The following is a 27,242-nucleotide window of genomic DNA, read 5'->3' on the forward strand; positions in this document are numbered from 1 at the left end:
GTGAACAGGATGAGGAAGCACAATGCCTGCAAGAGGTACAATTTGGTGGTTCCAGCACTCAGCATTGCATCCCATCACTCTGCACCTCCTGCCTTCTCACACTGGCAGAACAGAATCCCATCAGGGATCTCTTTCCCATCTAGCTCAGGCTGTACCTTCCTCTGTAACAGCCTGCCTGAGGAGTACCTTGGCAGGCCTTTTCTCACCAGTCTGCCGAGGCATGTGAGACCAGAGGATAGAACGGCACAGGCCAGGCCAGCTCCATCCATCCCAGCGCAGAACATGGTGCTCACCTCTTTCACTCTCTGCAGCATTGGCTGCAGCCACTCGCTGTTGACTTCACAGTGACTGTCCAAGAAGGTGAGGATGTCAGCAGCTGCCGCTTCAGCTCCTCGCACCCGAGAGCGAATCAGCCCTACGAGGAGAAAAGGACAGCAAAGGAGCAGGAAGGTTAGGAAAGGAAGCATTTGAGCCTCCTTCAGAAAAAATACTTTATGTGCCCATTGCAGGGAAAGATATATATATCACATCTCCATCAGGAGCAGAGAGCAGCTTTAGAGCAGGGCATGCCCTGAGGACAGTCAGATGAGCCCTCCCAGCACAGTGAATGGCCTTTCCTGTCACTTCTGTCCACGACACAGAACTTCCACCTGGCTCCTTGTTCTTCCCTTCCAGCCCTTCCCACAGACACCTGGATGCTGCCTGCTCACTCTCTCTCCCATTGAGCACCCTGCTGCCTTCATCACCAATTCTCCATGGCCAAATTCTACTCTCTGCATTTTGCCTTCCTTACTGCTTATCTCCTTTATTCCATTTGTCCTTTGCCTGGCTCTCAGATGACTCCTTACTTTCTTACAGACCATCGCACTACATGGGATGCTCTTTGTCAACTAAACTGTGATTTTTGTCTCTCCTTCTAGATCCTTGCTCCAAACCTGCTGTGCACTGACAGCTTTCGAAATAAGCCAGCACATGTGGGTCAAACTAAAGAGCAGCTGGGAAAGTCATTTATGCATGCAGCAGAATTATGACAAAAAACTTTCCTTAATTGTGTCTCTTTTGATAGATACATGATTGGTTTTCCTTCTCCCATGTCTCCTACACAGCTTGTTATCTTGCGCTTGAAAGTGCAAGAGTTAGCTTGTGTTTAAAAGGACAAGGCTTGCACCTGGATCTTTATTCATAAAGATCTTAAAATATAATCTTTGTTCCAGCGAAGGCCTCTGTACACCACTTCTCATTATTTAAGTATTACATGAGACCCCTGAAGCCTGAGAGTTGATAAGCTGTGTTCTCCCTCCACAGAACTTCCAAATGCTTATACTGAAAAAACAAATTCTGACTACAGGAAACAACATGTAAGCAGCTGGGAGGCAACCAGGGTCATGTGGAAAAACAGGCAAGATCTTTGTACTTAGAAAGCTTTCCACACTCACCTTCTCGATGGGTGTTTCGTAGACACTTGACCTTTGGGATCTTGGTAAGGAGCTGGCAGTCCTCAGCTTGGGGAAGGCAAAAAAAGACATTCAGTACACATGCATGAATTATTTGGCTTCAACAGAGAGCCCCAACTAACTGTCCTCCTGCTTCTCTATGGCAGGCAAAATTCTGCTTTCACTTAACATCACATTAATCAGCATGATGGCCTCAATCCTGTTGTCTACAGAGTACACAGAAGAGCCCTGCCTGCTTGCTGTCCTCAGCAGCTGAGCCCATGTCTCCAAATCCTCTGAACAGCCAGACCTCCATCTCCCCTGTTCAGCATTTCCCAAGAACAACGGGGCACGTGCTGGCAGCATGGCCCTGGGCACTAATGAAAAGGAGGGAACACAGGGAAGCGGGACTGCAAACCACAAAAGTGCCAAGGAAAAGAGAGTTCTGTAACATAACATGATCTTATCCACTCTCTTTGCCTTCAGTGGCTCATCTGGGCATTTCCTGCCTCTTGTTCTCAGGGCAGTTTCTGCTTGATTTTATTTAATAAAGGCCACTGGGATGCAACCTGCTTCCTTGGAGACACCAGCACATTGACTCATGGATGCCTGACCAAGGGCTTTGCTGGCAGCTTGCTAGAAACTGCTGGCACCCCTCATTTACACTACCTAGGGAAGATGAGGGAGAGGAACAGTTACCTGCTCCACCCAGACACCAGTGAGCACTGAGTCTTTAGTTCTCTGTCATCCTCTCTATTCCTGCCCTAGCAGATGTCATAGGAACAGCAATTTCTAACTTGCTCTTTTTTCTCGCTCCATCAAATCCACCCCAATTTCCCTGTTTATTCCATATTCCTTTACATGCCTCATGCCCCCTCTTTCCTGCTGTCACCTTCCCACAGACTGAGCACTCTGGGGAGGATGCAAAGGCCCTTAGCCAAAGTGCACCTCTCAGCACACTCCCGTACAAGCATTTCCATTCTCAAGGATCTGTGCAATCTGAAATACTGCTCTTACACTGGCACCTTGGCAGATCCTGCATCATCCAAGGGAAGTGGCAGGTGCTCTGAATTACAGAGCATCGAGATTTTGCTAGTGGTACACTACAAGGGAAGGCAATGCTCTTATCTTGGCCAAGTCACAAGCTCAGGTATGAGAATCCTTATTCAGTCGTTCACTCTGCAGTAGCAGAGCACACGGCTCTGCCTGTAGATACTTGCCAGAGATGACAAATTCTCAGTATATTTGGAGAAACTGAGGCAGGTATGAAAGCAAAGTGTCAGACCTGAAACATGTGCTGAAGTGCCTTCATGAATGTATCTCAGGGAAGTGGCTATAGCCACAAATAGCCAGCTGCCAGTGAAAAACATAAGAGCTGTGACAGGATGGAGCCTTTTAAAAATCTTCCTGTTTACTGAGGAGCCTAAATGGGAGTTTATGGTTGAACCGTGTGCAGAACAGGTACCAGAAATCCATCACTATTGATCTGGAACATTTTGCCCTTTAAGAACTGAAATTTTTAGGTGCAGAATGTGGAACACTTAGGATTGTTTGTTGGAAGTGCTCAGAAATTAAACAGCTGAGCACAGCTCAGTACTTATTTGAAACACACTCTAAGGCCCTCAGAAACTCAAATCCCTCATCTCAGCATCCACCTTTAATATGTTTTTTTTGTGGCCAAAGCTACATAAGCAAGTAGCTGCAAAATCAAAATAGCATTGCTTCCTTACCTCAGCAGGCCAAGGTGGGCACTCGCAGCTATCTGTAAAGTGCTCTGAAGGAGTAATTATTGATCATTATAAATGGTACATAACTAGATTGTCCTTGAGTCTAGAACACATCAGAGGAGAAGCAAGAAGTCTTCTATGCCCACCACCTTACTACTACTACACAACAGCCAGGAGCAAGAGCAACTGCACAGAGGGAAAGACTCCAGAGCCTCCAGTCTGCAGCTTTGGTACTCTGGAACTGATGCAGTAGACACTCCACCCCTGTGCCAAGCTGCAGAAGAAAGTATGGTGCTGTCCAAAGCAGAAACTCTGCCACAGCTTCCCACAGGGATACCTGGAATCCCAGGCACATGGAGGCAGACAGCCAGTCTCACCTCAGCCTGCCTGCAGGACCCCAGGCAGCAATTTTCTGTATGCTACACCACATCCTCTTCTTGCCTCTTGGTCTGCAAGTACCTGCTCTGCTCATGCACAGCATTGCTACATATATATCTGTGCTAAACAACTCACCAAATGGTGCATAATGAAACATGACAGAGATCTCTGGCAACCCTGCAAAAACTGCCACACTGACAGAAATGGAAGACCCAATGGAAAGAAAAAGAGAGGAAGAAGCTCTGGCCTCTGCCATGCATGGACATGAAACACAGACTTACTTTCTTTTCTTTTTCTCCTGCATACAGACAAGAGGGAATCTGTGAGGGAAGGAGACTCAACAGAGCAAACAAAAAACGGGAAAACAGAAGGCAAGAAATAAGTGTAAAGGAAATAGGTCCAAACTTACCATCTGAGCTGAAGTCATCTACCAAAATGATCTCCTGGATGAGACTGGGAGGGGTGCGGTTCAGAACACTGCAGGGACCCAGGAAAGAAAAAGCCACTTTGTGAGCTGCCATAACAATGACAATGTTAGGACTGAGAGAAATCTGCTGTGCTATTCATTACAGCAGGAATACCAAACTCCAGAAAAGTGGAAGCAGTGACCTTGCCCTTGTAACAGTGCTCATTGGTGGGACCAAACTACAAGTGAGAGTATCCCAGAGAGCTGTGGCACACAGCCAGACCTTACAAGGACCCACAGCCAGGAGCTGACTGAGACTGGCCTGGGGCAGCTAGCAAAGGATGCTGCAGCATGCTCTACCCATAAACAGAGGTGAAATGGAGAGAACCACCTGCCCTGAGGCAGCCCAATGGCCATTCCCATCTGCCTGCCTCTGGGTGAAAGTCATCACTGCTGGAGGGCATAAAGAGCTGCCACTTTCCACAGCACGAGCTCCTCCACCTCAGCGCAACAAGTGCCACCTGCTCAGGCTTTCTCACTGATTCCCTTCTTTGGAAGGAAGCATTGTCAATATTCTGGATTTGGATTTTTTTCCCTTCTTTTGTTTATCTGTCTTTCAAACCAGCACGACACTTGCTGAAAGCACCCCCTTTCCTCAGGTTGGTTGCACCACACCATGTAATACCCTCGGGTCTGCAAGAGGTTTGCATCTGCAGGACACACATGAGGAAAGCAGAGAAAAGCTTCTGACCTCCTCAGATGTCAAAGCATTCTGGTACTTTGGAGTCTGAGCAGTTCCGTTCTGACCTCTTTACCAGTCTCATTCATTTAAAATGCTTGAACTCTTTTTCCATGAACTTCTTCAAATCTTTCTCTTGCTTTACTACCATCACACAGCATATTCCCCCTCCAAGCCTCCTTCAACACCTCTGTGCACAGGCAGGTCCTCATTGCCTTCAACAAGGTTGCTCAGTGATGCTTAAGCAGTCCAATGAAGATGGCAGTTATGCAAATTTTAATACTAAAAGCAGAGGCAAACACTGCCCTCCTAGTTCTAGCAACCTGTTTCATTTCAGTGGTACCTGCTCTTTTGAGCAATACTGGAGAAAAATTTCTGGCTTTTTTTCTCTTTTGGATTTTATTGTTTTTGTAGTTTGATATTGGAAATAGACAACAGGAATAGTCCCATACTCCCAGGAATGAAGGTGCCATCTTGTTAAGTAACACCACTGATGGCTTTGCATACAGAGCAAAAGTTCCCTGAGTTTGGAAGAGGTTTCTGCTTTCTGCAAAAAAGCAAAATTGCAACTGTTCTGCTGCTCAGTATCACATCCCACTCTATTTCAGATTCACATTGCTTTATACACCTCTCATAGTATTTGTATTTTGAGCTGACATGTCCCTAGATGACTGAGCTTGCATTTTCCAAAGCTGAATCTCATTTGCTTCTCTTGGCTCATGTCTCTCTGGATCCTCTAGTATGGTGGGGTGGGAGGTGGGGGTTGTTCCTGTGCCATTCTAAGTGCAGCTTCTCCCAGCACAACCACCATCTGCATATTTTACAGACAAGGTTGCCCTGCACTGAAATTCTTGTCTGTGCAAACACGATGCAAAACAACACAGACAAACTGCAATATAATGGCATTCCACACCTCCTTCTACTAGCTTGACTATGGGCAATACACACATTTTCTCCACAAGTTTCAGGTATTTCAACCCCACATAACTGGGAAAAAAGCCCCATTTTGCTCTCTGTTCTTTACCTGTCCACTGATTCCCCAGCAGAGAGAACACATCCCTTGAGGAGTTCACAGCTCATTGTACAGTGCCCTGTTCTTCTCTCAGCTCTGCAATAGCTTGCTGCAGATCCTCAGGAAAGGTACTTCATCTTCTTTGCACTTTGTCACCCCTGTCTTTTTAACAAGGAGCACAATAATCCTAATATCTCCCCTCACTGAGGTGCAGAGAACGCCATGACAAACAGGCACAAAAATGTATTATTAGAATTCCAAATTTCAAGTGACAATTGCCTTTTACAGCAGAAACATGGACTGTTCCCCCCTCATCTCATGGCTTCCCTATATCCTTTGCCTTTTCTCACAGCTTCCTTCTTCTTTCAGTATCAGAGTCCTTACTCTCTTGCATGAACGTGACATCAGCACTGCCAATGAGTTCCTCTCCTCTGTCCATCCCCTCCTAAGTTCCCAGATAATCTTGTTTATTCTGGATGTTAGCAGAAGAGTATATTTTTTCCCTTTGCTCTAACATAATGTTATTTTTTGCCATTATTTAAATTGTCATTGTACATGAGATGCTACACCAAATGCTCCAGCATTAAAACAGCATCCTCTTAATCAGAATTTTCACAGGGCCTCTGCATAGGCACTGAACCACTGACAGCTGTTCAAATCCAGTGACCTAGAGCTTCACAATTCACCTTTAGATTTGCACCAAAACCAAAAGGTCCCTGCAATCATGACTTCCTGAGATCAGAAAGAGAGGGACCAAACAACAAAGCACTTGACCTTTTTGTTCTGCAAGAATGGTCACAGCAGCAGAGTGAAGGCATGGTTTAAAGATTTATCATGCATAGACATCAATCACATAAAATGCCTTTTGAGTGACAATTGTTTCTGAAGGACAACAGATGCCAAGCAAGTGACTGATTTGAGAGTGACAGCTATTTCCTAACAAAGAAAAAGAGATCAAAGCAGGCAAGCAGCTCTTGACTGACACATCTCCTGCAGGACTGAGGATACCAGCAACAAGCCATTTGAACTGGCATGTTCATAGGTTTTGTCTGACAGCCCATTTCCCATTTTTTCCCCTATTCCCCTTCTTTAGACTCTTGCTGGATATTTTTAACTAGTTGTCTCCCTCTACACTGAAAACATATGGCCGGAGTCCACACTAGAAGGCAGGTATGCAGCCCATGCTGTCTCTGAAGAGCAGGAGGGATAAGCAACAGGGTGCTTGAGGGAATATGTTATTCCTCTTCAAGGTCACTCCTCTCTTTCCCCCTCTCCCACAAACATTTCTCCCATCCTCAAGGAGCAACAACACCACATCATTCCTGTTGCTTCCACCCAGCAGCAGAGACCCCAGAGACAGGAGGGAGAAGAAGGCAACGGCTGAGCTGCCAGAGGCGTTTAAGTCCATGTGTTCACATGTGCATGTGAGGTTAGCAAGAAGGGTATGCAGATCAGGACCTGGCCCTTAGAGCTGCCAGGTTTAGATCACCCTGAAATAAGCCTGTGCTGCAGGACTATCATCCCTGGGTCACTTCCCAAGATCTTTTGGTACCAGCATTGCCACTTCGTTGAATTACCTTGCAATAGGCCAGTATCTGGCTCAGGGAAGTGCATTTGGGCTCCCCCTGGGTTTAAGATCAGCTCAGTCCCAGTACCCTTTTCATGTATTTCATTCTAGAATTTCCAGAAGTCTTATGGCTGGTTTTTGAGTGCCCAGATTCAGATAGTCAAAAGCCACAATTGCAAAGACCTCACGTATGAAAATTTCAGCTGGTAATACATTTTCTACTCACCTCAAAAGATTAGGCCTCTAAAAATGTTTTCAGACATAGAAAATTTTGCTTTTAGTGCTGCTCATTTTCATCAGTTTTCCTCCTTCACACCCATTTCTCTTATAGCATTCCCACAGTCTAATCATGATAACTGAACTTGGGAAAAGGCCCATAATAACAGTGGAATCATATTTAACTTTCACCAGATGCATCTCAAATGGTTCATTCTAATTATCCAAATAATCATGCTCTACCTGGTATAAGAAAGCTCTTGCAGATATAGAAATAATGACAAGCTGCAAGCCTGACTAGTCAGCAGGTAAGCAAGCAGTGCAATTTTATGCTACCTGCTGCTTCAGACTCACAGCCAGGTCATAAACCCAACAGAACAGAACAGTCCTGTCCCTTTGATACTTGACTTATCCCAAGTGCCAGGGATGCAAAGTAATTACATAGTACTGGTGCACTGACTGTGTGTGTGACTTGAACAACAATTACCCTCACAGCAGTAACTCAGCCTGGCACATTCAGATGAGTTTTGCTGAAAAATGGGGCTCTCAGGTTACAGAAGAGGCCCTGAAGAGCTCCGTCAAATCTCTCTATAACATCAGTATCAGCCTGTAAGCCAGAATTATGCCTATGCCTCTTCTGGCAGTGCAGCCATGACGTGAACCTTTACCTCCACGCACGGTTGTCAAACCTTCAGTGCTCAAAGACAAGGCTACTAGCCAATGCTTGCTTGTTTGGCACTGCAGATACTGTAGAGCCCAAAGAAGATTCAGCCTTCAGGATCTCTCATGACACAGGGATAAATTATTGACACTTCTGATGTGATTTAAGGAAGGAGTAAATCCATTGCATGCACTGGCTTTAAACCATCTGGCAATGAAGACCCCAGCTGTAGCCAGAGGTCTGGGAGGAAATTCCATCCCCTACACCATTCACAGCAGAGTGCAGTCAGTTCTTCACAACAGCAGTCCTCCAGGGGCAGCAGCATTGCAGGTACCAATCTGAACAGATGGGTCACCCATTTTTAAGGCCTTGGTTGGGGGCTCTGGTTGCAGGGGACCACATCTGAGAGACTGGTAATATCACATTTTAAGTGCTGTGTCCAGTTCTGGGCTTTCCAGGACAAGAAAAAGGAGGCCATACTACCATGGTTTCTCAGCATCTATTTACTGTCTGACCTATGACTGAAAAGGTAGAAATCTCCTCCAGCTGCCCTAGCAGCACCATGATTCCAAACAAGTCTGCCCATTTTCTGGACAGTGACTCTGCAGAACTCATTGTATAGCTCACATGAAAAGAAAATGATAGAAATAAAAAGACATAACATGTCAATGCAATATATACAGGTCTCTGGAAACACCATAGCACCAAACTTGGTGGCAGAAACCCGGCCTTCTAGACAGGAAGCCAATTTGAAAAAAACTGTTCTTTATTCATATAGCACATTTCTTAGGTCCACAGGATCTGTCAAGGTAAGAAGTGGCAATGATGAATAATGCATTCCTGTTAGTGATACCATCAGCTCAAACTACTACACTGACAATTCACACTCCCTTCAGCCTCAATGGCTGTTCCTGGGCCTGCTTGCAGGCTTCAGAGACCCTTTGAGAAATTACTTAATAAGTCAGAGGGCATTTTTTTCTATGGGAACTAAAAGGAAAAGAGCCTCCCTGGGCTCTGTGGGGGTGATGGAAGAGGGCAGTGAAGGAGCAGCTGGAACGTTGCTTTGTGGTACAGACGACTGCAAACCTCCATCTATTTGGGGTTGCTACAGGCCCTATGCCATCTATTTACTTAGCTAGATTTGGCCACTGCTGATAAGAGGAGACACTGGTACAAGATGGCAAGTGTCCTGCAGGCTCAGCAGGAGCTGTGTGCAAGGCCCAGGGTACACCTGCTGGGGCATCAGGTTCAGCCACTGATTAGCAGCAAGGGACCGTGAGCAAGGGCTGGGTTGCTGCACCTAGCAACACAGTGCTCTCTTTAGTCCCCCCTCACTCTTCCAAACCAAGCTCACGCTTGGTTGAGACTTGAGACTGTTCTCACCTGTGGATGCAGGCCCAGCTACCCTTTCTTGCTGCTCAGATTCCCCCAGCTGGAGCCATACAGTGGCCAACTGCGAATGCATTCTGCATTTGAAGATACGCCCACAATGCCAATCCAAGCCTCTGGCCCGTCCTAGTGGGCCATCTTGAGAGCAGAACACTACCACTTGGGGAACTGCAGCCACCCTACTTGTCTAGCTGCTGCAAAATGCCTAATTTTCCCCCAGAGCACTTCCAGACTCCACCATGCAGGCCTGGCAGCCCAGCTGAACTCACCTCTTCACCGTGCGGAGCAGGGTAGATCGCGCCTCGTTGTGGAAGGTGATGATGACACTGGTGGCTGGCAAGTCGGTGTCATAGCGTACAGAAGTGCACCTGCAGCACAGGAGAGCAGAAGTGTAAGCCAAACATTACCTAGCAGTAGCACTGCAACAGTGTACCTGCAATTTCTAAAAGGAGAGTAATATGCTAAAATCAGAACCAGCACAGTTGGGCTGCACCAAGGCTGGCAGAGCTTAAAAAGAACTGTGCCCATTGAAAAAGCAACATTTGGAGGCTGTGATACCCAAACTCACAAAACTGCATACTAAGGAGGACATGTAGGTTTTATAGTAAACTCAGTTTCAGTCATGGATTCCCCGGCTTTCAGTCATAGTCCCTGGATTTACCTGTGATTCACATAAAATTTTGTTTATTCATGCACAGGACATGGACATGCTAAGGATGCATGGAGCTGGTACACCCAAGCATTGCTGTATAAAGCACTTCAAATTCTTTGGACACAAACTTCACAGAAAGAAAAACACCAGCTAGTTCTGTGATCTGTGTTGGGGAGTTGCTGAGGCTCAACACTAATGGACCCGCTGGCAATGAAGAGCAATTCTTTCTATCTTCTCATCTGACTTTATAATGTTAGGTACATACACACATTCTCACACTCAGAACCAAGGACTAACTTGCACCAGGCTGCTTCTCCCTGTGGAGAGCCAAGTTTCTGTGAGGGGAACAACTCACAGACATGAATCCTGAATCCAATTCTGGCAGATGCTAAGCACAGCTGATTTGGGTTGACCTGCTCCTCCAAAGCATCTGCTTTCTTAACTTCCAGATGGTGTCAAACTGCAGTCAGTGTGCTCTAATCTCCTGTCTGATGAAGAAACCACACCTACTTCTAACAACTCAAGGCTTTGCATAGACTGAATCTCCATCAGGAGACAGGGAATACAATTCACTTCTCAGACTCACTACTTGTACTTCCACATTTACTTACTATTCTTTTATGACTATTGCTAAACTGAGACTGGTTTTATCACTTTCAATCCCACTGGTTTATGACTTTTTCATTGCAGTGTTTTATTAAGGGGACAGCAGCTTCATACAGCCATTTTTAAACATATAGAGAAACCTGATAAAGACTAAAGTGGACAATATGAGAACAGACCTGAGACAGACTATATTTATTATTGTTTCAAAATAACTCCATGTAATGCATACAAAATGTATTAAGGAATCAGGAAGTGGAAAAGCAGAAGAGGCTGATTTATGGGTTATTTGGGGAAGTTTTCCCAGTATTTCAGCATTACTACAGCATCACAGAGAACAAGGACAAGGTTTGTGCTTAAAAGTTGACTGTGTCTTTGCTTTGGATCAAAGAAACAGACGCATGCTAAGTCAGAAGGAGCTTGTAGGATGTAAAGTCAAGAAAGTCCATGCTCTGGCTTGGGTGCCTGAAGAAAAATTGATATGTTAGTGACATAAAGACCTCCTCCATTCCTTAAACAAAGAGCCAAGTTCACAATCTAACTTGTATCAGCTGAAATAAGTCCTCATCCTGAATTGCCATCTCAGCAACTATTCCAATATTGTCATAACATAAGATAGTCAAACACAGATTGCTCATTCCCAAATTGCTCCCTGTAAAGGGGAGAAACATGGAAATAGGTTTATTTATTCTGATTATATACTACTTTGGACCATCCATTACTCAAGAGAATCCTTGAAAAGCTGGGTCTGAAATGGCTATATATTTGCAGGGAATCACATATATTTTGCTTTTCTGACTGAAGTGCACAGATGAGGCTCTTCACAAAAAGCATGCTCGACATGCTATCACAGATCACAATAAACGATAATTTATCTTTGAAGTGAGCTGGTTTTAGGCCAGAACATGACAGCAGATTAACAGAAAACATAAATTCTGCATTGCCAGCAGACTTGTCAGCAACACAGAACATGGCACCATTGCCTCTGGGTCACCAAAAAGCCAGTACCAAATACTATGCTGGAGAACAGCAGCACAAGACTTGGATCCCACAACCATGGTCCTGACTGCTTGTCTTTGAAAAACACTCTGAGGGCTGTCAGTGCTGGCAGGCTCACAAAGCTCCATGTCTCCTGGCATCCCTTTCACAATTTCAATCAAGTTAGATGCCTGGTTTCCTGCTTCCAGCAACTGTGAAATGTTGCTTTGAAACCATACCATACCTAGAACCATACACAGGTCTAGGCTGTGGTAATTACATGTTCTCTGAACAGAGAAAGGTATGAAAACAATTCTTATTTTCATTTACTACACTTGTTGTTGTGCACATGTGGAACATGTTATAGAGATTATTTAGTAAAGAGAGATTTCTTAATTAGACTTCGGTGATAGTGTTTTAATTAATTAACCAATTAAATCCACATGTGTATCAGACTGTCTGGCAAGAGCAATGGGTTTCTCTTAATAGTATAATATAGTATAGCATAGCTTAATAAAGCATTTAATCAACATTCTACAATCATAAAGTCAATACTCATTATTACCCAGCAGGGCCCGCTACCACAATACTAGGTAGAGTCTAGGACAGAAGTAGACTATTCTAAACTATCCTATAACTATTAAACCTACAGTTTTCAAGAATCTTTTTGTACTAAATTACATTTTTGTCCTCCAGAAACTACAAAATAGTTATCCAAGCCCTATTAGCAATTTAAGGACAATTTTTTTCAGCAGAATAAATGCACCCTCAGTGAAACAAGGACAGAATGACAAGCACTTTGCAAGTAAGCCACAGAACACTGTTTCATCCCTACCCCACCCTGACATTTAGGATGCAAAGAAGCACCAAAGCAGCTTCAGACAGCCAGGGCACAGCAGGTGAGGAACACCAGAGTAAGGCAAGGCTGCAACTAAGGTGTACTTTGCAGACAGTACAGAAGGATGCTGAGGGAAGCCACGAGTGTGGGGCAGTTAGGCAAAACACAACTGTCCAATGAGCAATCTGAGCTGCAGCGGAGGGGCTGTGCTAAAACAAGATGATGCTTGGACCTGGAAAAAGATGTGTTAGAAAAGTCCCAAGCTGGGACTGAATTTGTCAAGGCCCTCCAAGCATTTGAGACCTTTCCAGCTGAACCATGAAATTCAGCACAACAGTGGACCATAGCTGGCAAAGAAAAACCCAAAACATGCTTTGCCAACATTACAGACCCACAGCAGAGAGCAGCGGGCTCCCTGCACGAAGCAGCAGCACGGCTCGGAGCAGGGCTGCAGGGTACCTGTAGTGCCTGGTGTCCCGGATGGGTCGGTCGCTGCCGAGTTTGTCACTCTCCAGCTGGTTAAAAGCGTGCTGGCGGTAGGGGTCTTCTCCAGCCTTCAGCACCTTGGAGGACAAGTAAGCCTTCTCATCAAAACCCCGCCGGCTGCTCTTCTCTCCCGGGGGAGCCCTCGTCATCTGGAGCAGAGACAAGCATCAGAGCATCAGGGAGAGCAGCCCGCCCATGTTTAAACAGAGGTAGGAAGTTCAGACATTGCCACACATCTGGAAGTCGCTCAGGTACAGGTGAAGGCAGACTAGGCAGGATAGCAAGAGCTTGGAAAGAAAAGCAAGAGTCTTCACAGACAGGGTGTTAAAATTGCCATCTCTGAGGAAAATTGCAGGTTTCGCTATCCTTACTGACGGAGCTTGGGATGAAAGCTGCTGTTCCTGATAGCACAGGCAGAGCCAAATTCCCTTTAGCACCTGTTACACAGAATGTGTGAGACTGCAGGCATTTGGAAACCCTTCCAGGCAATGAATGTCTGAGAGCAGTCTCCAGCCAAGGTGGCTGAGACACCATATTTCGAGGAAAAGCAGTTTCAGCCTTCCAACAATCACTGCTGCACACAAACAGAGAGGCAGCTGATTTAATAGGTTCCCTGCTGTGCCTTGCTCAGACTTGCCCAGTCTCACAGATCTCCTTGATACAATTAAAAGCTGCCCATGACTGTCCCCAATACCACCCAAGAGTTAAAAAAGACCAGGGCTGTCCCTCGCCTCTCCTAATTTTCCTCTAACTTTCCTAAACCACAGAGTCAATCCAATATCAGCACCTGAAAACCATTCACTAGGGTCATCAGGAGAGCGGACAGGCACAGCCCGGGCCCTCTATTAGGTATCTGACTCTGTTTGGAAACAACCTACAAACTCTAAAATACTTGCTTATAAAGCAATCAAGATTGTTTATACTATAAAAAGTTTAACAAATTTTCTGTGGTAGCTGTTTGATAGACTAAATCATAAAGACAAAATACTCCCAGCCTTGCAAGGGAATGCTAGAGCTCTCTAAAACTGCTGCAAGAGGCAGATACTTGCACCTACACATCTCATTTCAAAGCACCAGATAATCCCCATATCTTGAGATCCTTCTGTGTAAAATAGCTTGGATGCTCTCTACTACTAGGCTTGATCACGATCCTCCCTCTGCTAAAGGTCTCCTTTTAGGAGTTACAGAGGGCAAGAGACCAGAGAATAGTCCCCAGTATCACACAGCAAGTTGGTTGAGCCATCCTAGTGGCCTGGGAAAGAATTCAAGAGACCCAACACCATAGCAAACTCACGAAGCAGGAGAGTGCTTAGAAGAACATTAATCTCTGCAACTTTCTCTGACAAGGGCTACCCTTCAGTGCAGACAGCCCTAGGAGAACCAGACGGTCAGATAAGATGATGGCAAATGAAATTCAGCATAAAGAAGGGCAAGACAATGAACATTAGAAAAAATGAATTGAACTACTCATGTACATTGATGGATTTCAAATGAACCGTGACCACTCAGGCTACAAATCTGAGCATCCCTGTGGACAGCTCAAATGAAACCCGGCACTCAGTCTGCCGAGATGGGAAATGTGGCAAATTGAGTGCACTGCAAATGGGACACAGAAAACTGAAAGCATCATGAGCAGTTATATGGAACCAGTGACAGCCCAGCAGCCTTGGCCAGAGCACAAGCTCTGTCAAACCTGCATCTGGAAGGAAGCTACTGGAGGATGAAGAAACATTAGAGGTTAGGACTATTCCATCTGGAGAGAAGATGAATTAAGTCAGGGGAAAAAAAAAAATTAAGGAGGCCCATAAAATTATACCTAATACAGCCAAAATTAGCCTGATGCTCAGATTTCCCTTTCTCACCAAACAAGAATGAGGCAAACATTTTCATGGGGAAAAAAAAGCTATTGTTTTCAACACTGAGAAATTCCTTCAGCCACTACACAACCAAGCCAATGTTTACGGATCTGCCCTTGTGTAGGACAGACATTGGCACAGTCCAGTGGGTGAGTCTGCCTCTGCTCTGCTTCTCCAGGCAGAGAGTGTCCTGCTCTGCCACCCCTTCTCCAGGAATGCAGCTGTCATCCCCCTCTGCCCCTTGCAGCCACCACCACATCACCTGGGCATGGCCCTGGGTTACAGGAACATCTTGGCTACTTTTATGGCTGGTTGCACAGCCTGCTGCCTAGAATCTTCCTTGAATTTACATTTTCAGTATGATGAGAAAATAATTACTTTCATGCCTCTAAAAACTGAAATGTTTTCTTTCATTAAATCATACAAGGAGTTTTGCTTAACTCAGCTTCCATTTCTCTTTTTCCTTTTGCCCTAGAAAACAATGCTGATTTGAAGCAAATGCCCAGCTTATGACACACCTTTAAATACTTTGCAATCACTCACTTACCCTTTGATATTTCTCTCTTGCCCCTCCAAGTCCCCCAAAAGCAACAGCTGGTTTTGGTTTATGTTGCCTGGAACATACTAGAAAACACTGGAAATGACAACATATCTTCAGGAGACATTTTTCCCAGGACAGTGCGAGGGTTGGGCATCCCTATAGTGGAGAGCAGGGTCTGGCAGCCAGGGACAGTCCCACACCCCAGCCAGAAGTGGGCACCAGGGCAGCCCCACCCCAAGGAATCCCCATACCTCTCTGGGGAAGGACAGGATGAGGGCCCACCTTGGCAGGGCAGGGCTGTTGGGAGCTGGAGACCAGCCCTGCTGCAGCATCACTGGGGCAGGGGCTGTGAGACCCTGGGGAGACTCCTTCCAGTCCTGGGGAGTGGGCAGGGACAGGAAGGCCCTTTGTTGCCCTAAAAGCCATGACATATTTAAACTTGAACTCTCAGGGGTAATTCTTCTAGATAGTATGGTTCTCACATTACTTATATATTAAAAAGTGGTAAAAGAGCTAGGAAATTAAGAGTTAAGTCCTACTTGCAGTTTTATCTCAGACAGTATCTCTTTGTGCTCTCTGCAAATGGGAAAAGGGAGGATTCAGAGGATGATAGCTAGGAGGGCCTGGCTTCAGCTACCAGAAAAACAGCTAATCGATAGATAATAACAAGTAACCAAACATCCATCTATGAGCACCAAGAAGATAACAAGGTAATAAATTGGAGCTAACTGAGATTTGTCAAGACCCAGTCATGTCAGACCAGACTAATTTTCTTCTGTGATGGAGTAATCAGGCTCAAGGGTATGGTGAAGAAGGAGACAGATACATCATGACATTGATAATGTTTTTGGTAGGGGCTGTTAAGATGTTGTCATTAGCAAGCTAGAAAAGTAATAGTCTGGTGAAACTACTGCAGAATGGGTGAGAATGGTTGGAAAGCTACTGACAGAGCACAATTATTAGCTGTTCACTGTCAGAGCACAGGGGTAAGAGCAGGACTTAGGGGTTTCTTCCAGATCCAGCACTATTCAGTATTTTCATAAATACCTTGGATTCAGATACAGTAAGTTTGTCAAATCCATAGGAAATCCAGAAAAAATGCCCGACACATTAGTTAACAGGATTAGAATTCAAATTATTTTAACACATAGAAAATACGTCTGAAAACAGTAAAAGCAATTCAATAAGGGCACTGCAGACCTTTACAGTTCACCAAGTCTGTGCTGACAAAAAATATGGCAGAGACAGCACAGTAGAAACTCCTGAGAAATGCCCTAGACATTACAGCTTATTACAAACCACATGACAGAAAAGTCAGATTAAAAAAGCAGAGCAAACACAATCCTGAGTGCAGCCTAGACAGTTATGAACTAGGCTGACAAAGCAAATATAAAGCTTATCTTTAAGGACTGACTTGCTTTATCAGATTATATTCCTAGAACATAGATGTTGCACTACAGGACATTTACTGCTGTGAAATCAAATGGTACTTGACAGGAACAGCACAGGTTCTCTAGGAAACCCTGCCAAACCCCATCAGAAAGGCAGACTAATGTCTACCCTCCTCTTTCCTGTCTCCTTACCTTAACATCTCCCACTTCAGGAAGTAGTCAATATAAGCAGATATTAGCTTTAGCATATTAAAGGTACATTATGTACAGCTGAGTGCAGAGTCAAGACTTTTACCATACAAACAGGACAGTTCAATCCCATAGGTCCTTGATGTAGTTACACACCATGCATCCCCATGCTTGGGGCTGGAAATACAAGTGCAAGTTAGGGGAGCAGAAGAGCCTAGTGAAAGAGTCCAGCTCCTTATGACTGCTGCTCTCTGATAGATATTTAAAAATAAAAAAAAAAAGCACTACATTAAAGCAGAAATGAAGATAAAAAAGATTAATAGGCACTGGAAATGTGAGTGTCTAGACTAGGGATTAGCAAACAGTTTGCACAAATTAAGTTTTGTCCCAAACATTGCTAAGACCTCCAAAAAAATTCACATATGAAAATTTCAGGAAGTACTGTAGACCTTCTAATATTATTTCACCATTTCTCATTTTCACACACACTTTTCCCTTTCAGTGACAGAATGGACAAAGATGCTCTTCTGCTGTTGAAAGCATGTTCTGATTTGTGTTTTGACATGGTTCAAGAGAGCAAAAACTATTTAAATAGCAAAATTAACTTTGTAAGCGAGGGATTAAGGTAAAGGAATTAATGCTGTGCATGTCTACGAAAACTTGAGAGCCTCATTTCTCGACTAGCACAGGGATATTCCTCTAGGTCTGATTCCTCTTATAATTGAGACAGTGCCACTCATCTCTGTGCATTGTCATAATCTGCCATCAGACACAGGCACGCCAGCTGCCACATTGCACTAACAGCCACTAAAACCAGAGCTGGGGAATTCAGGACCCCAAGGTGCATCTTTTTAACAGCAGGCTTGGCCAAATTCAAAAGAACAACCATACTCCAGGGGTCATGAGGAATCACTACTTAATTAGAGTTAAGTATGTAAAACTCTCAAAGGCAAGCACAACTAATCATTTTACAGTTACTGTGAAATTAGTCCAGCAGCAGTTTTATGTGACAGGACATACACTTTGCAGCTCTTGCACTTCTTACAAGCATTTAGTGCCAGTACAACAAATGGAGCAGGGGATGCCATGCTTCTCCTTTGTTTTAAGCTAATTTTCACAATTACCTCAGCTCTGCCAAACCCCAGAAGTGAAAAGCACCAATTGCAAGCCATCCCCATTAAGTGTCTTTCCATGGAAGACCTAACTGACATGAAAGGTCTAATTGACCAGTATGGACACAAAGCAAGCCAGGGAGTAACAACTTCAACAAACCTCTTGAGGCCCCCCTTCAATTTAACCTGCTGCCATGCCTCACACATTTTCACTGCCTTGACCCACAACCCTGCCAGCACCTCCCTCTCAACAAGCTCTGCATGGCCAACTCCCCCCAGCAGATTTCTCTCCTCTGAACTGGTTTACTGCCAATTTCAACCCATCATATTGAGATACAAGCTTGCTGGCTGTGCAAATCCCCATCCCTCAGGACAAACGTTCACCTCTGCAAACCCCACTGGTGCTGTTGGGGCCTGCGTGGTGTGACATTTCTCTGTAGGCTCACTCCACACTGTCCCAGTGACCTGAACCGAAGTCCCGGAGAGGACAAGCCAGCACAGCACAAGCACCAGCAGTGAGACGCTGGGAAGCGGAGCAGAGCTTGGGGATGCTACAGAGACAGGTGCTGCTCAGCTGTGTAACCCACACGCTGTACATGGATGGGCTACAACTGGCACAGATCACAGGGCAGGACTGAGAGCTACAGCAACTCCCAAAAAATTCCAAGGGAGCAACCTACTCTCTATGGGCTGAACCGGCAAGATCACGTGAGCTAAATACCTGTTGCCAAAAGCATTTGCTTTGGAGGGTATGTTGCATTTCCAGTTTGCACTAGGAATCCCAGTGTGCATATGGCTTTTGTTACATCTCATGAAAAATCTGTACCCTTCTCCAAAAAACTGTTCCTAGTCCTCAGAAACAAAAGCCAGTGCCTAACAGCACAGGACCTATTTCATTCATGCTTTATTAAACTGTGCAAAGCATTTTAAAGGTGGTTTGGGAACCATGGACTTATGGAACTTCTACTATGACATTTTTTTTAAAATTACCACAATTAAATAGCACCATCACTGTTCTTTGAGAAGTGCAAGTGCTGACAGCAGAGCCCAGAGACCAATTTGAATGTTTCTTTTGTAGCTTGCACAAACTGGAGTAAAGCAATGGAAAGAGTAAAGCAACTTGATCAGCTCCCATGGCACCTAGCTGGTCTGAAAAGAATTTCTACTGCCATTAACACTGGGCAATCTTGAGGCGTGCTGCCAGTTCCAAGTTGCAGACCAGCAGCAGATGCCCAGCAGGGGCTATTTCCAATGCGCTCTGAGAAGAGCCCATAGTCACCAGCTCATAGAGTTTCTCCACTGTTGTTCTCTTGTCTCAAAAGTTCCATACCTTCCTCTGTGATTTCTTATGGGCAGCTCCTTGCAGTACTGACTCCTTCTTCTTCCCCACAGCACAGCCAACAAACACTAACTTCTCAACCAGCCAACCTATTATTTTATAATATCCATCCCAATTGGACCTAGCTGTGGCCTATTAAGGGCAGGCGTGTCCCTAATTCTTGGTAATTAGTGCAGCTGTAACTCCTTAGGGGTGAAATTACCTTCATCACTATCTCTATTCTCCTGCATTCCATCCATCCACACTCCGTGACAGAGTCACTCTGTGACAGAGCTGTAGTTGCCATGGGATGGTAAAAGTGCGAAACTGAGGTTGTCTGCTGGGGTTTGCTTTCCAGTACTGATGCTTGCCCAAAGTGCCTCTCTACCTCCTTATTCTTTTCTATAGCCTCTGGGCATTTATTGCCTTCTGTGCATGCAGAGGCAATTCTCTGACACCTCTGCAAGACTTGCATCTCAATTCTCTTCTGGTTTTACCCTGAGAAGCGTTTTCTCTCTATGCCTGCCTCATGACTAGAAAGTCATACCATTCCACCAAATATTTTCTATTTTGTTCTTCTTTTCTTGCCTCACAGTTTTGCCAGACACTGAGTGGTTGACAAAGAAAGTATCCTCAAGAATCTGACCTGCAAAGGTGGAAATTCTGTACAAGATAAGAAAGGAGAAACAATTACATTTCTGTTTGGTTTCCATAGCAATGTTCTCCCCACAACCAGCAATTTTTGGATGCAACATTCAGACCCTCCTCCAAGAGATACAGAAGATGGCACAATGTACTCCATGTTATTGCCTACAGCATGGATTAGGTGAACATCACAGGATACTATGATGTCTGCCACAAGCAGACATGGGTGGTTGGTGTGAAGAATTCAGAAACAGGATGTTGCTGACTTACAGGTCACAACAGTGTGTTGGTGGACAAGGTTTAGTCGCTAACCTTCAAGCAGACTTGTCACGGTTTGTCAGCTGGTCTTTTGGGCAGTTTAAGGGAAGAAAGCAACACAAGAGAGCAAAACAGTGTGTGGGAAGTTTACAGGGGGAGCAGCAAAAAAACCCCTTGAGTAATTAAATTACTGCCTCTGTCACGAGCAGTGGTTCTCTGATACCCTCATCCAACTTCTCAGCACACCACACTCCCAGCTCCTTGCTATCCTGTGTAAGTACTCACAGTCTTGTTCCTGAGGCAGCCACGTGGCCTCTGCCTAATGATCCTGCTTAGCTATCTCTTTAGTGTCTCTGTGGAGAAGCATCCTTCCCACAGTATTTCATCCAGATCCTGCATGTCCTTGTCTACAGGAGGGAAGAGATGCTTCCAGAAAGCCTGGCTGGATCAGTCTGCCCAAATCTCAAGGACAAGCAATGCAGCGAGGGTTGACAGCTGGAGGATGGCCAAAAGTAACAGTGTGCACAAGTGCCAGCACTAGAGCACACATCAGTGTCACTCATTTTGCAAACAGCAGCCCAAAGAACATGGGATACTTGCTGCTGTGCTGCTTACACAAGCTCAGCACCACACTGTGCGCAAAGAAGTTGCTTCCACATGCAGTGACTGGCTTCCTCACCAACTAACCTCTCTCCATGCCCACCTAGATCAACAATCAATGCATAAACCCTGCCAATGTGGATTCCCCTCTGAATACAGTCGTGATGAATATTCAGGGGAGAAAGATAACCTGAAAAGCTGGGATTTATTTTACAACCTCTCATGTGACAGGTGCACAATATCACTCTTTATCCTGCTCTGCTGCTGGCCAAGGCAGATATAGTATATATAGATATAACATATAGCATAAGGAGATGACTTCTATCAAGTGTGTCCATTTTTGACCCAGCTGTTCAATCCTGAAGAGACTTTCAGCAGTTAACAAGGATTACACCCTAAACAGTGTTCTGGCCCAGATGTCCAGAGGCAGGAAGACATTGCCCATAGCTGGAGGGAGGGGACATGATGCGCTAAGGTATCCTTCTGGCCTTTTGTTTTCAGGAGGGTTGAATAAAGTAAAGCAATGGAAGCAAAATGGGCTTCAAAGATAGATGCCTAAGGGCACTCTTTTCCAAACAGCTTGGAGGAAATAAGGCTGCTCAGAACCACAGAAATTCAGTCCCCAGATGAGGTAATGTAGCTGCCAAGGTGCCTTTCTTCCCTCAGTTTGAGGTCTAATGCACACAAATGTCTATTATGCAAATGTACAATATAATTTTTTGGTTTGATATACTTATGATATTTACGTACATTGATTTTGTATAAAAAACACCCACATGTCCAGACTCACATACATCTGGCTTCTATGTTTATTCAGTCTTTATCTCATACCCTGGAATAATGCCATTTTTTCCTATTCAGCAAACTTTGTTGTGACATGAACACTGCCACTTTTCCTCATAGGAACCTTTATGCTGTTGTATTCCTCTCCAGGAGAAAAACAATGTAGAAAACCTCATGAGAAATAATGAGTGGACAGATTTCAAAACTGCTGACTACCAACACAGGGAGTGTAAGGTCTGTAGGGTTGCTGTTCCTTGAAACAGCACTTGTTTTCCAAGCACATTTCCCTGTATCCATAAATATCCATGACAACATCTGGTGTCAGGGAGAAGACAGACAGGACAGCATACTCTTTGAATACCTAAGGAACTAGGCTGCTCATGCTGGCACCCACATCAAAGCAGCAGCACTGTCAGAGAGAGATCCCAGCAGGTAGCTGGGGACACAGCGTCTCTGGGTATGAAGGTTTTGCACAGAGAAGATGGTCACAGGGACATGAAGCTGTCTGCATTCAGACATCTGTTCAGTATCACACAGGAAATCTACTCAGCAAAAGCCATCCAGGTTATTTACTGTATGCAGGAATACTGCCCTACTAAAGGTCATATCTACACAATCTTTAAAAGTGTGTTTTGAGGTCCTTCAGAGTAAAAAAGGTGCTATTGTGAAGAAGCATTTTTTTCTCTTGGAAAAATATCCCTATCTTCATAGACATTTAAATATGCAAAGAATGCCTCTGGTTTCCCAGTGATTTTGAAGCTGGAAAACAAAGAAGAAAAAGGAACAATATTCTGTTATTTGTCTTCTGTTAGATACTCAGTGGCCACTTGGGTGTTACCTGAACCCTGATCTACAGCATCTGTATCAAGCCAGACTGACAAATAGCATTCTGTATCAAGATGATGCCACCACGGCCACGTGGTAACAGCCAAAAAGCCAACAAGACAGCTCAAATGAAGGTGGTCCATGTCTTCATAAATCATCAGTCACATAAACTGCATCTCCCTCTGCCCACTCCCCCACCTACGCTGTCTGCACAGGCACAACATGTGTATGTGCCGGCCCGCTGATGTACTAATCTATTCCCTTTGAACTCGAGTGACCTACATTCAGTCCTTTCCTCCCAGTGAATCACAACTGTCTGGAGTGACAGATGCCACCACAGATATTTTCACAGAAAAGGAGAAGGCACCTTTAGGCCTCATAAGCTGCTAACACAGTAAGCAGTGAACTGGTTACCTAAGAGATGGGCAGAGGTCAGCTGGCACTGAGAAGTGGGCACCACTCACCCAAAGTATTAAAGTATTTAATTATATTAAGCTTGCAGCTCATTTTCTTTGCCTTCAAGATCACACTGTAAGGGCTTTTTCTAAGGCTAGAGAAAGGAAGCTGAAGTACCTCTTTAATCATTCATCCTCAAGAGATGAGGATGAATTAAATCTCTTTAAATTGAGATTAGAAGATTAAGCATAAAATAGTGCGGTTTTGCAACTAGCCAACATTCACACTCCACAAAAATACTGTGCACATGCACAGCTGAGCCAGGAAGACAAAGGGACACCTTAGGAGATTTCACATCTCCACCAGGGACAAAGCCAGCCCTACAGCAGGAGGGGGAATTTCTCTCTGTCTTCCTCTAATGTGTTTTTGTTAGCAGGTCTTGCTCAAACAGTCATGATTTTAAATATAAACCAATTCTGCTCCAAATCTGTCCCCTCTCCCCATGTTAATCACCAGACTGACCCTGTCACTCCTCTCACAGGTAGCTGCACCAGGTGAGAAGCACTGCACACCCTGCAGATGGAGCAGGGTGGCAGTCTGGCCCCAGTAGCCACACTCCTCCCTGCCTTTGTGCCAGCTGCGCCCAGTACCATGCTGGCCCACAGCCCCAGAGCCTGCACGGACCTTGGCTTACCAGGAGATAACACCTGAACAGATTCTGACCTTGATGAGTCAAGTAATTTACCACAATGCTCCACACACACAGCTCCTCCTCACATTAAATTTTGAACATCACAGAGAAAAACTTTAGACAGGACATATCGTTTGGGAGTCAGACAGGCCCAATATGAAAATGCAAATTGTCTGTAAATCAACAACCAAAGTGACATTTAGCAGAGTGACTTAATATAGCTCCTCATGTCACTGCTGAATCATGACCTGGTTTCTTAGAGAATTTCAAGAATGACCTTCAGCTCACAATGTAAACTTGTATTTTGGAGGTTTGAAGCTATGAGATCTACTGCCAAAGACTGTACAGACATTCCTTCTGTAGTGACAATAGCGATGGTGCATATACATCCATGATTTATTACAAAAATGAGTCCCTTTGTATAAGACCTTCTTCACTCAGACATCTTCTCTGCTAGGCATTCAGCCCTGCGGCATGCAACATTGTTTTCTAATAGTGGAAAAACTCACTGCCTATTCGTCCGTGAAGATTTGAGACTATCAGGCCATTGCCATTTTGTTTAGGAGCCAAATGATATTCCATTTTAATTGATTAATTTTTCAGTTACTGCATTGCTCCAATTCCAGGACTTAGCAATCAATGTGAACTGACAAAACCCTCAGAGCTGCACTCTGCTTCTGTTTGGGTCTCCATTTGCAAAGGCATTAAATTCACCTCCCCAACAGCAAATTTAATCAAGGATGCATACCAATGAAGAATCGTGCAACGGGCTCATATATGCCTGTCAAATATGAAAAACACCTGTGTTATGCTGTGCAGGCCTCTGTCATTCTAGACTTCAATCACACTAATAATAGAGGCTCCCTCAACAGCCCCTCAGCTCTGCCATTTAGACACTGTCAACCAGGAAAGAGCTGGGCACATAAGGAAGAGCAGAACCACTGAAGCATCACAAAAATACACTCAGGACAGGTATGGCTACACCACTGCTCACGGAAATACAGTTCCACCCATGCATAAAGTGCCACACCTCCTCACACAGCCCCTTGTCTCATTTTGCAGGTGCAAACTGCAGCAAAACAGTGATAGTGAGGATCTTTAAAATCTATTACTCAATCAATCCCTGTCCAATACAAAGGGCATCATCTGATTCTGCACACACAATGCTCAAAATTCTGTATTGTAAGAAGATCTCGTAAAGATACAGCTCCTGGATTATGTTTTTAGGAAAACTCACAGTTTTCTAGGGATAGGACAAATTTTTCCGGTCAAAGTTGCAAAAAAGAAAAAGGTGGACATCTAGAAATTCAAAACCCCAAAGGTAAAGAACACAGAGACTGATTTTCAAATCAAGTAATGTTTGAATGTTTTGTGGTCATCAGTAACACCACTACAGAAACCTTGGGCTATAGTGGTTTCTTTTGGCCTGGCTTAACCATGAATATGATCAGGCAGATTTTGGGAGCTGCTTGTTTTGAGCTCATTTATGAAAAGGTATATCTGGCATTTTTCTCCACTTATTCAACTAATGAAATTTCACCCAAATTCCATTTTTAAAAAGCTCTCAGTCATGCAACCAAGTCCCACTTCCCTCTCACCCAAAAACTGTACTACTGACATACCAGACTCCTCTCCTGGCCATCCAGCTCACCCAGTGATCAGCTCAGCAGTTTCCACTCTGTGAGCAGGATTTCACTTCTCAAAGTTCATATATGGGTCACAGCAAGAAATGTGGATGTCTGTTTTTGATAGCTGGGGCTGAGATCCTAACCTTTGGCTTCTCAAGGGTGTTGTGTGAGTAGAACCAACACTGTCAAGAAGACAGTTTTCCCTTCTCAAGATCAGATTATTTTTTTTAAATTCTCCTCTTCCAAAGTATGATGGCTGAGTATAACCAGTAGGACTGAGTGGTCTCCACTCACAGCCCTGGGCAACACAACAGCCTCACTTACCTCCCATGGCCTAAGGAGCACTGGGCAGGTGCATTTTCCACCACACAGACCTCTTTCACCAAAGAGAGAGAACAACTCCAAAAAGCCACTTGTCAAAGAACCTTGCCCAGGCCTTCAGCAGCCTTCCTAAACATGAATGAAAAGTAAACTTAGACACATTCAGTCCTGTCACAGCTCCATGAAACCCACAGGTTTGCTCATGAGGATGAGCACTGCTCAGTGAGTTCTGCTTTCTCCTCTCCACACAAAGCTTCATGAAGCACATAGGCATTGTTCATCTTCAGAAAAACACAGTGTAAAAGTGTGAGTGATTGTAAATTACTAGCTAAATTCAGTGTTAAAATTGCCAGTGACATCAGCAGAATTTGAGCTGCAACAAAAATGAAAATAGTGAGAAACAAACACAGAGTACTCACAGAGGACCCAATTTCCTGCTATCTCATCTGCAACAAAAATAAAAATAGTGAGAAACAAACACACACAGAGTACTCACAGAGGACCCAATTTCCTGCTATCTTTCAGAATTTTAGAAAAATTAAACTGCTTAGCACACTAAAGTTCCCTTTCTTACAACTCTTTATTTGCTTTGGAAAATGGCTCTTGTTTAGAAACCATTTTAACTATGTTGTAAATGGCCTTCATTACCCAGAAGACAAATAATGTATAAATTTCTAGCTGGAAGTTGTGGTGGTGATGTAAAATGTAAAAGCAAAACAGCTTGTTTGAGGTATGGAGTCTGTAAAACAGCTTTTTCTCCCAAACAGAAAAAAGAGTTGAGACATTCTTCACATTTCTGGCTTGCTCTTGTTGGGTTTCAGCATTTCTGGCTCCACAAAGGAACATGGGCAATGAACAAACATGAACAAAAAAAATGTGCTGAGAGGTTTGTTCAAAGTAGATTTAAAAATAAAATCATAAAACCAAAAGCAGAACTGTTGTTTCAAGCATCAAAGATATCTCAAAATAAACTTAAAAAAACTCCAAACCCTGAAAACCCACAAAAACTTGAAAGGACTGTTATAGATATGGAGCAGAAGGCCTGTCCCTCATTACAAAAGGTTAATGAGAAAGAGAAATTAGCTTGTAATTCTGCATCACAGTCTAGAATAAGCATTTCTTACCTCAGCTGATTGAATGTAAAAAGCATTCTGTACGAGTCTGACCATGGCAAGACTGTGGGCCAATGGCACACGGGCAGTGTATTCATCTCCATGCCCCGTTCCAGGCAGCTTCTCTCTGCCAGTGCTGGAGGTGGTCGGACCAGAAACACACTCAAATGCCAATAAAGAGCAACACTCTTCAGCAGAGCACCTTGTACTGAACAAAACAGACTTAACTGTTCAAATCTTATTTTTGATTAGCACAAAGGCAGCTTCCAGTGAGGTCCCTGCAACCACAACAGGAACATTAGCTCTCATGCCCAGTAGCATTCACTGCTCAGATTCCAGCCAACTTCCAGGACAGTATTCTCCAAGCTTTCTCCCTATTTAAGATAGTTAAGCAACATGTACTGATGAAAGACTCTTCATGATCTGTCAATATATACAGCTTTTTACACAGCTGTCACTCATACAGCTTACAGCTCTCTCTCTCATCATTT

General features: G+C 44.3%; 1 protein-coding gene across 1 annotated transcript in view; it reads right to left on the reverse strand.

Annotated features, from left to right (window-relative positions):
* GALNT16 (polypeptide N-acetylgalactosaminyltransferase 16) overlaps positions 1-27,242 on the reverse strand; it is a 74,912-nt gene that overhangs the window by 24,549 nt on the left and 23,121 nt on the right. The window contains exons 2-6 of the mRNA XM_041396152.1: positions 13,059-13,234; positions 9,798-9,896; positions 3,948-4,015; positions 1,437-1,502; positions 294-415 (exon numbers count right to left, since the gene is read on the reverse strand). Coding sequence (XP_041252086.1) covers positions 294-415; positions 1,437-1,502; positions 3,948-4,015; positions 9,798-9,896; positions 13,059-13,234 — 531 coding nt within the window. The remainder of the gene's footprint in view (positions 1-293; positions 416-1,436; positions 1,503-3,947; positions 4,016-9,797; positions 9,897-13,058; positions 13,235-27,242) is intronic.

The sequence above is a fragment of the Onychostruthus taczanowskii genome, unplaced genomic scaffold (assembly GCF_017590055.1).
Source record: "Onychostruthus taczanowskii isolate IOZ18803 unplaced genomic scaffold, ASM1759005v1 scaffold1, whole genome shotgun sequence".
In the NCBI taxonomy this organism is placed as follows: Eukaryota; Metazoa; Chordata; class Aves; order Passeriformes; family Passeridae; genus Onychostruthus; species Onychostruthus taczanowskii.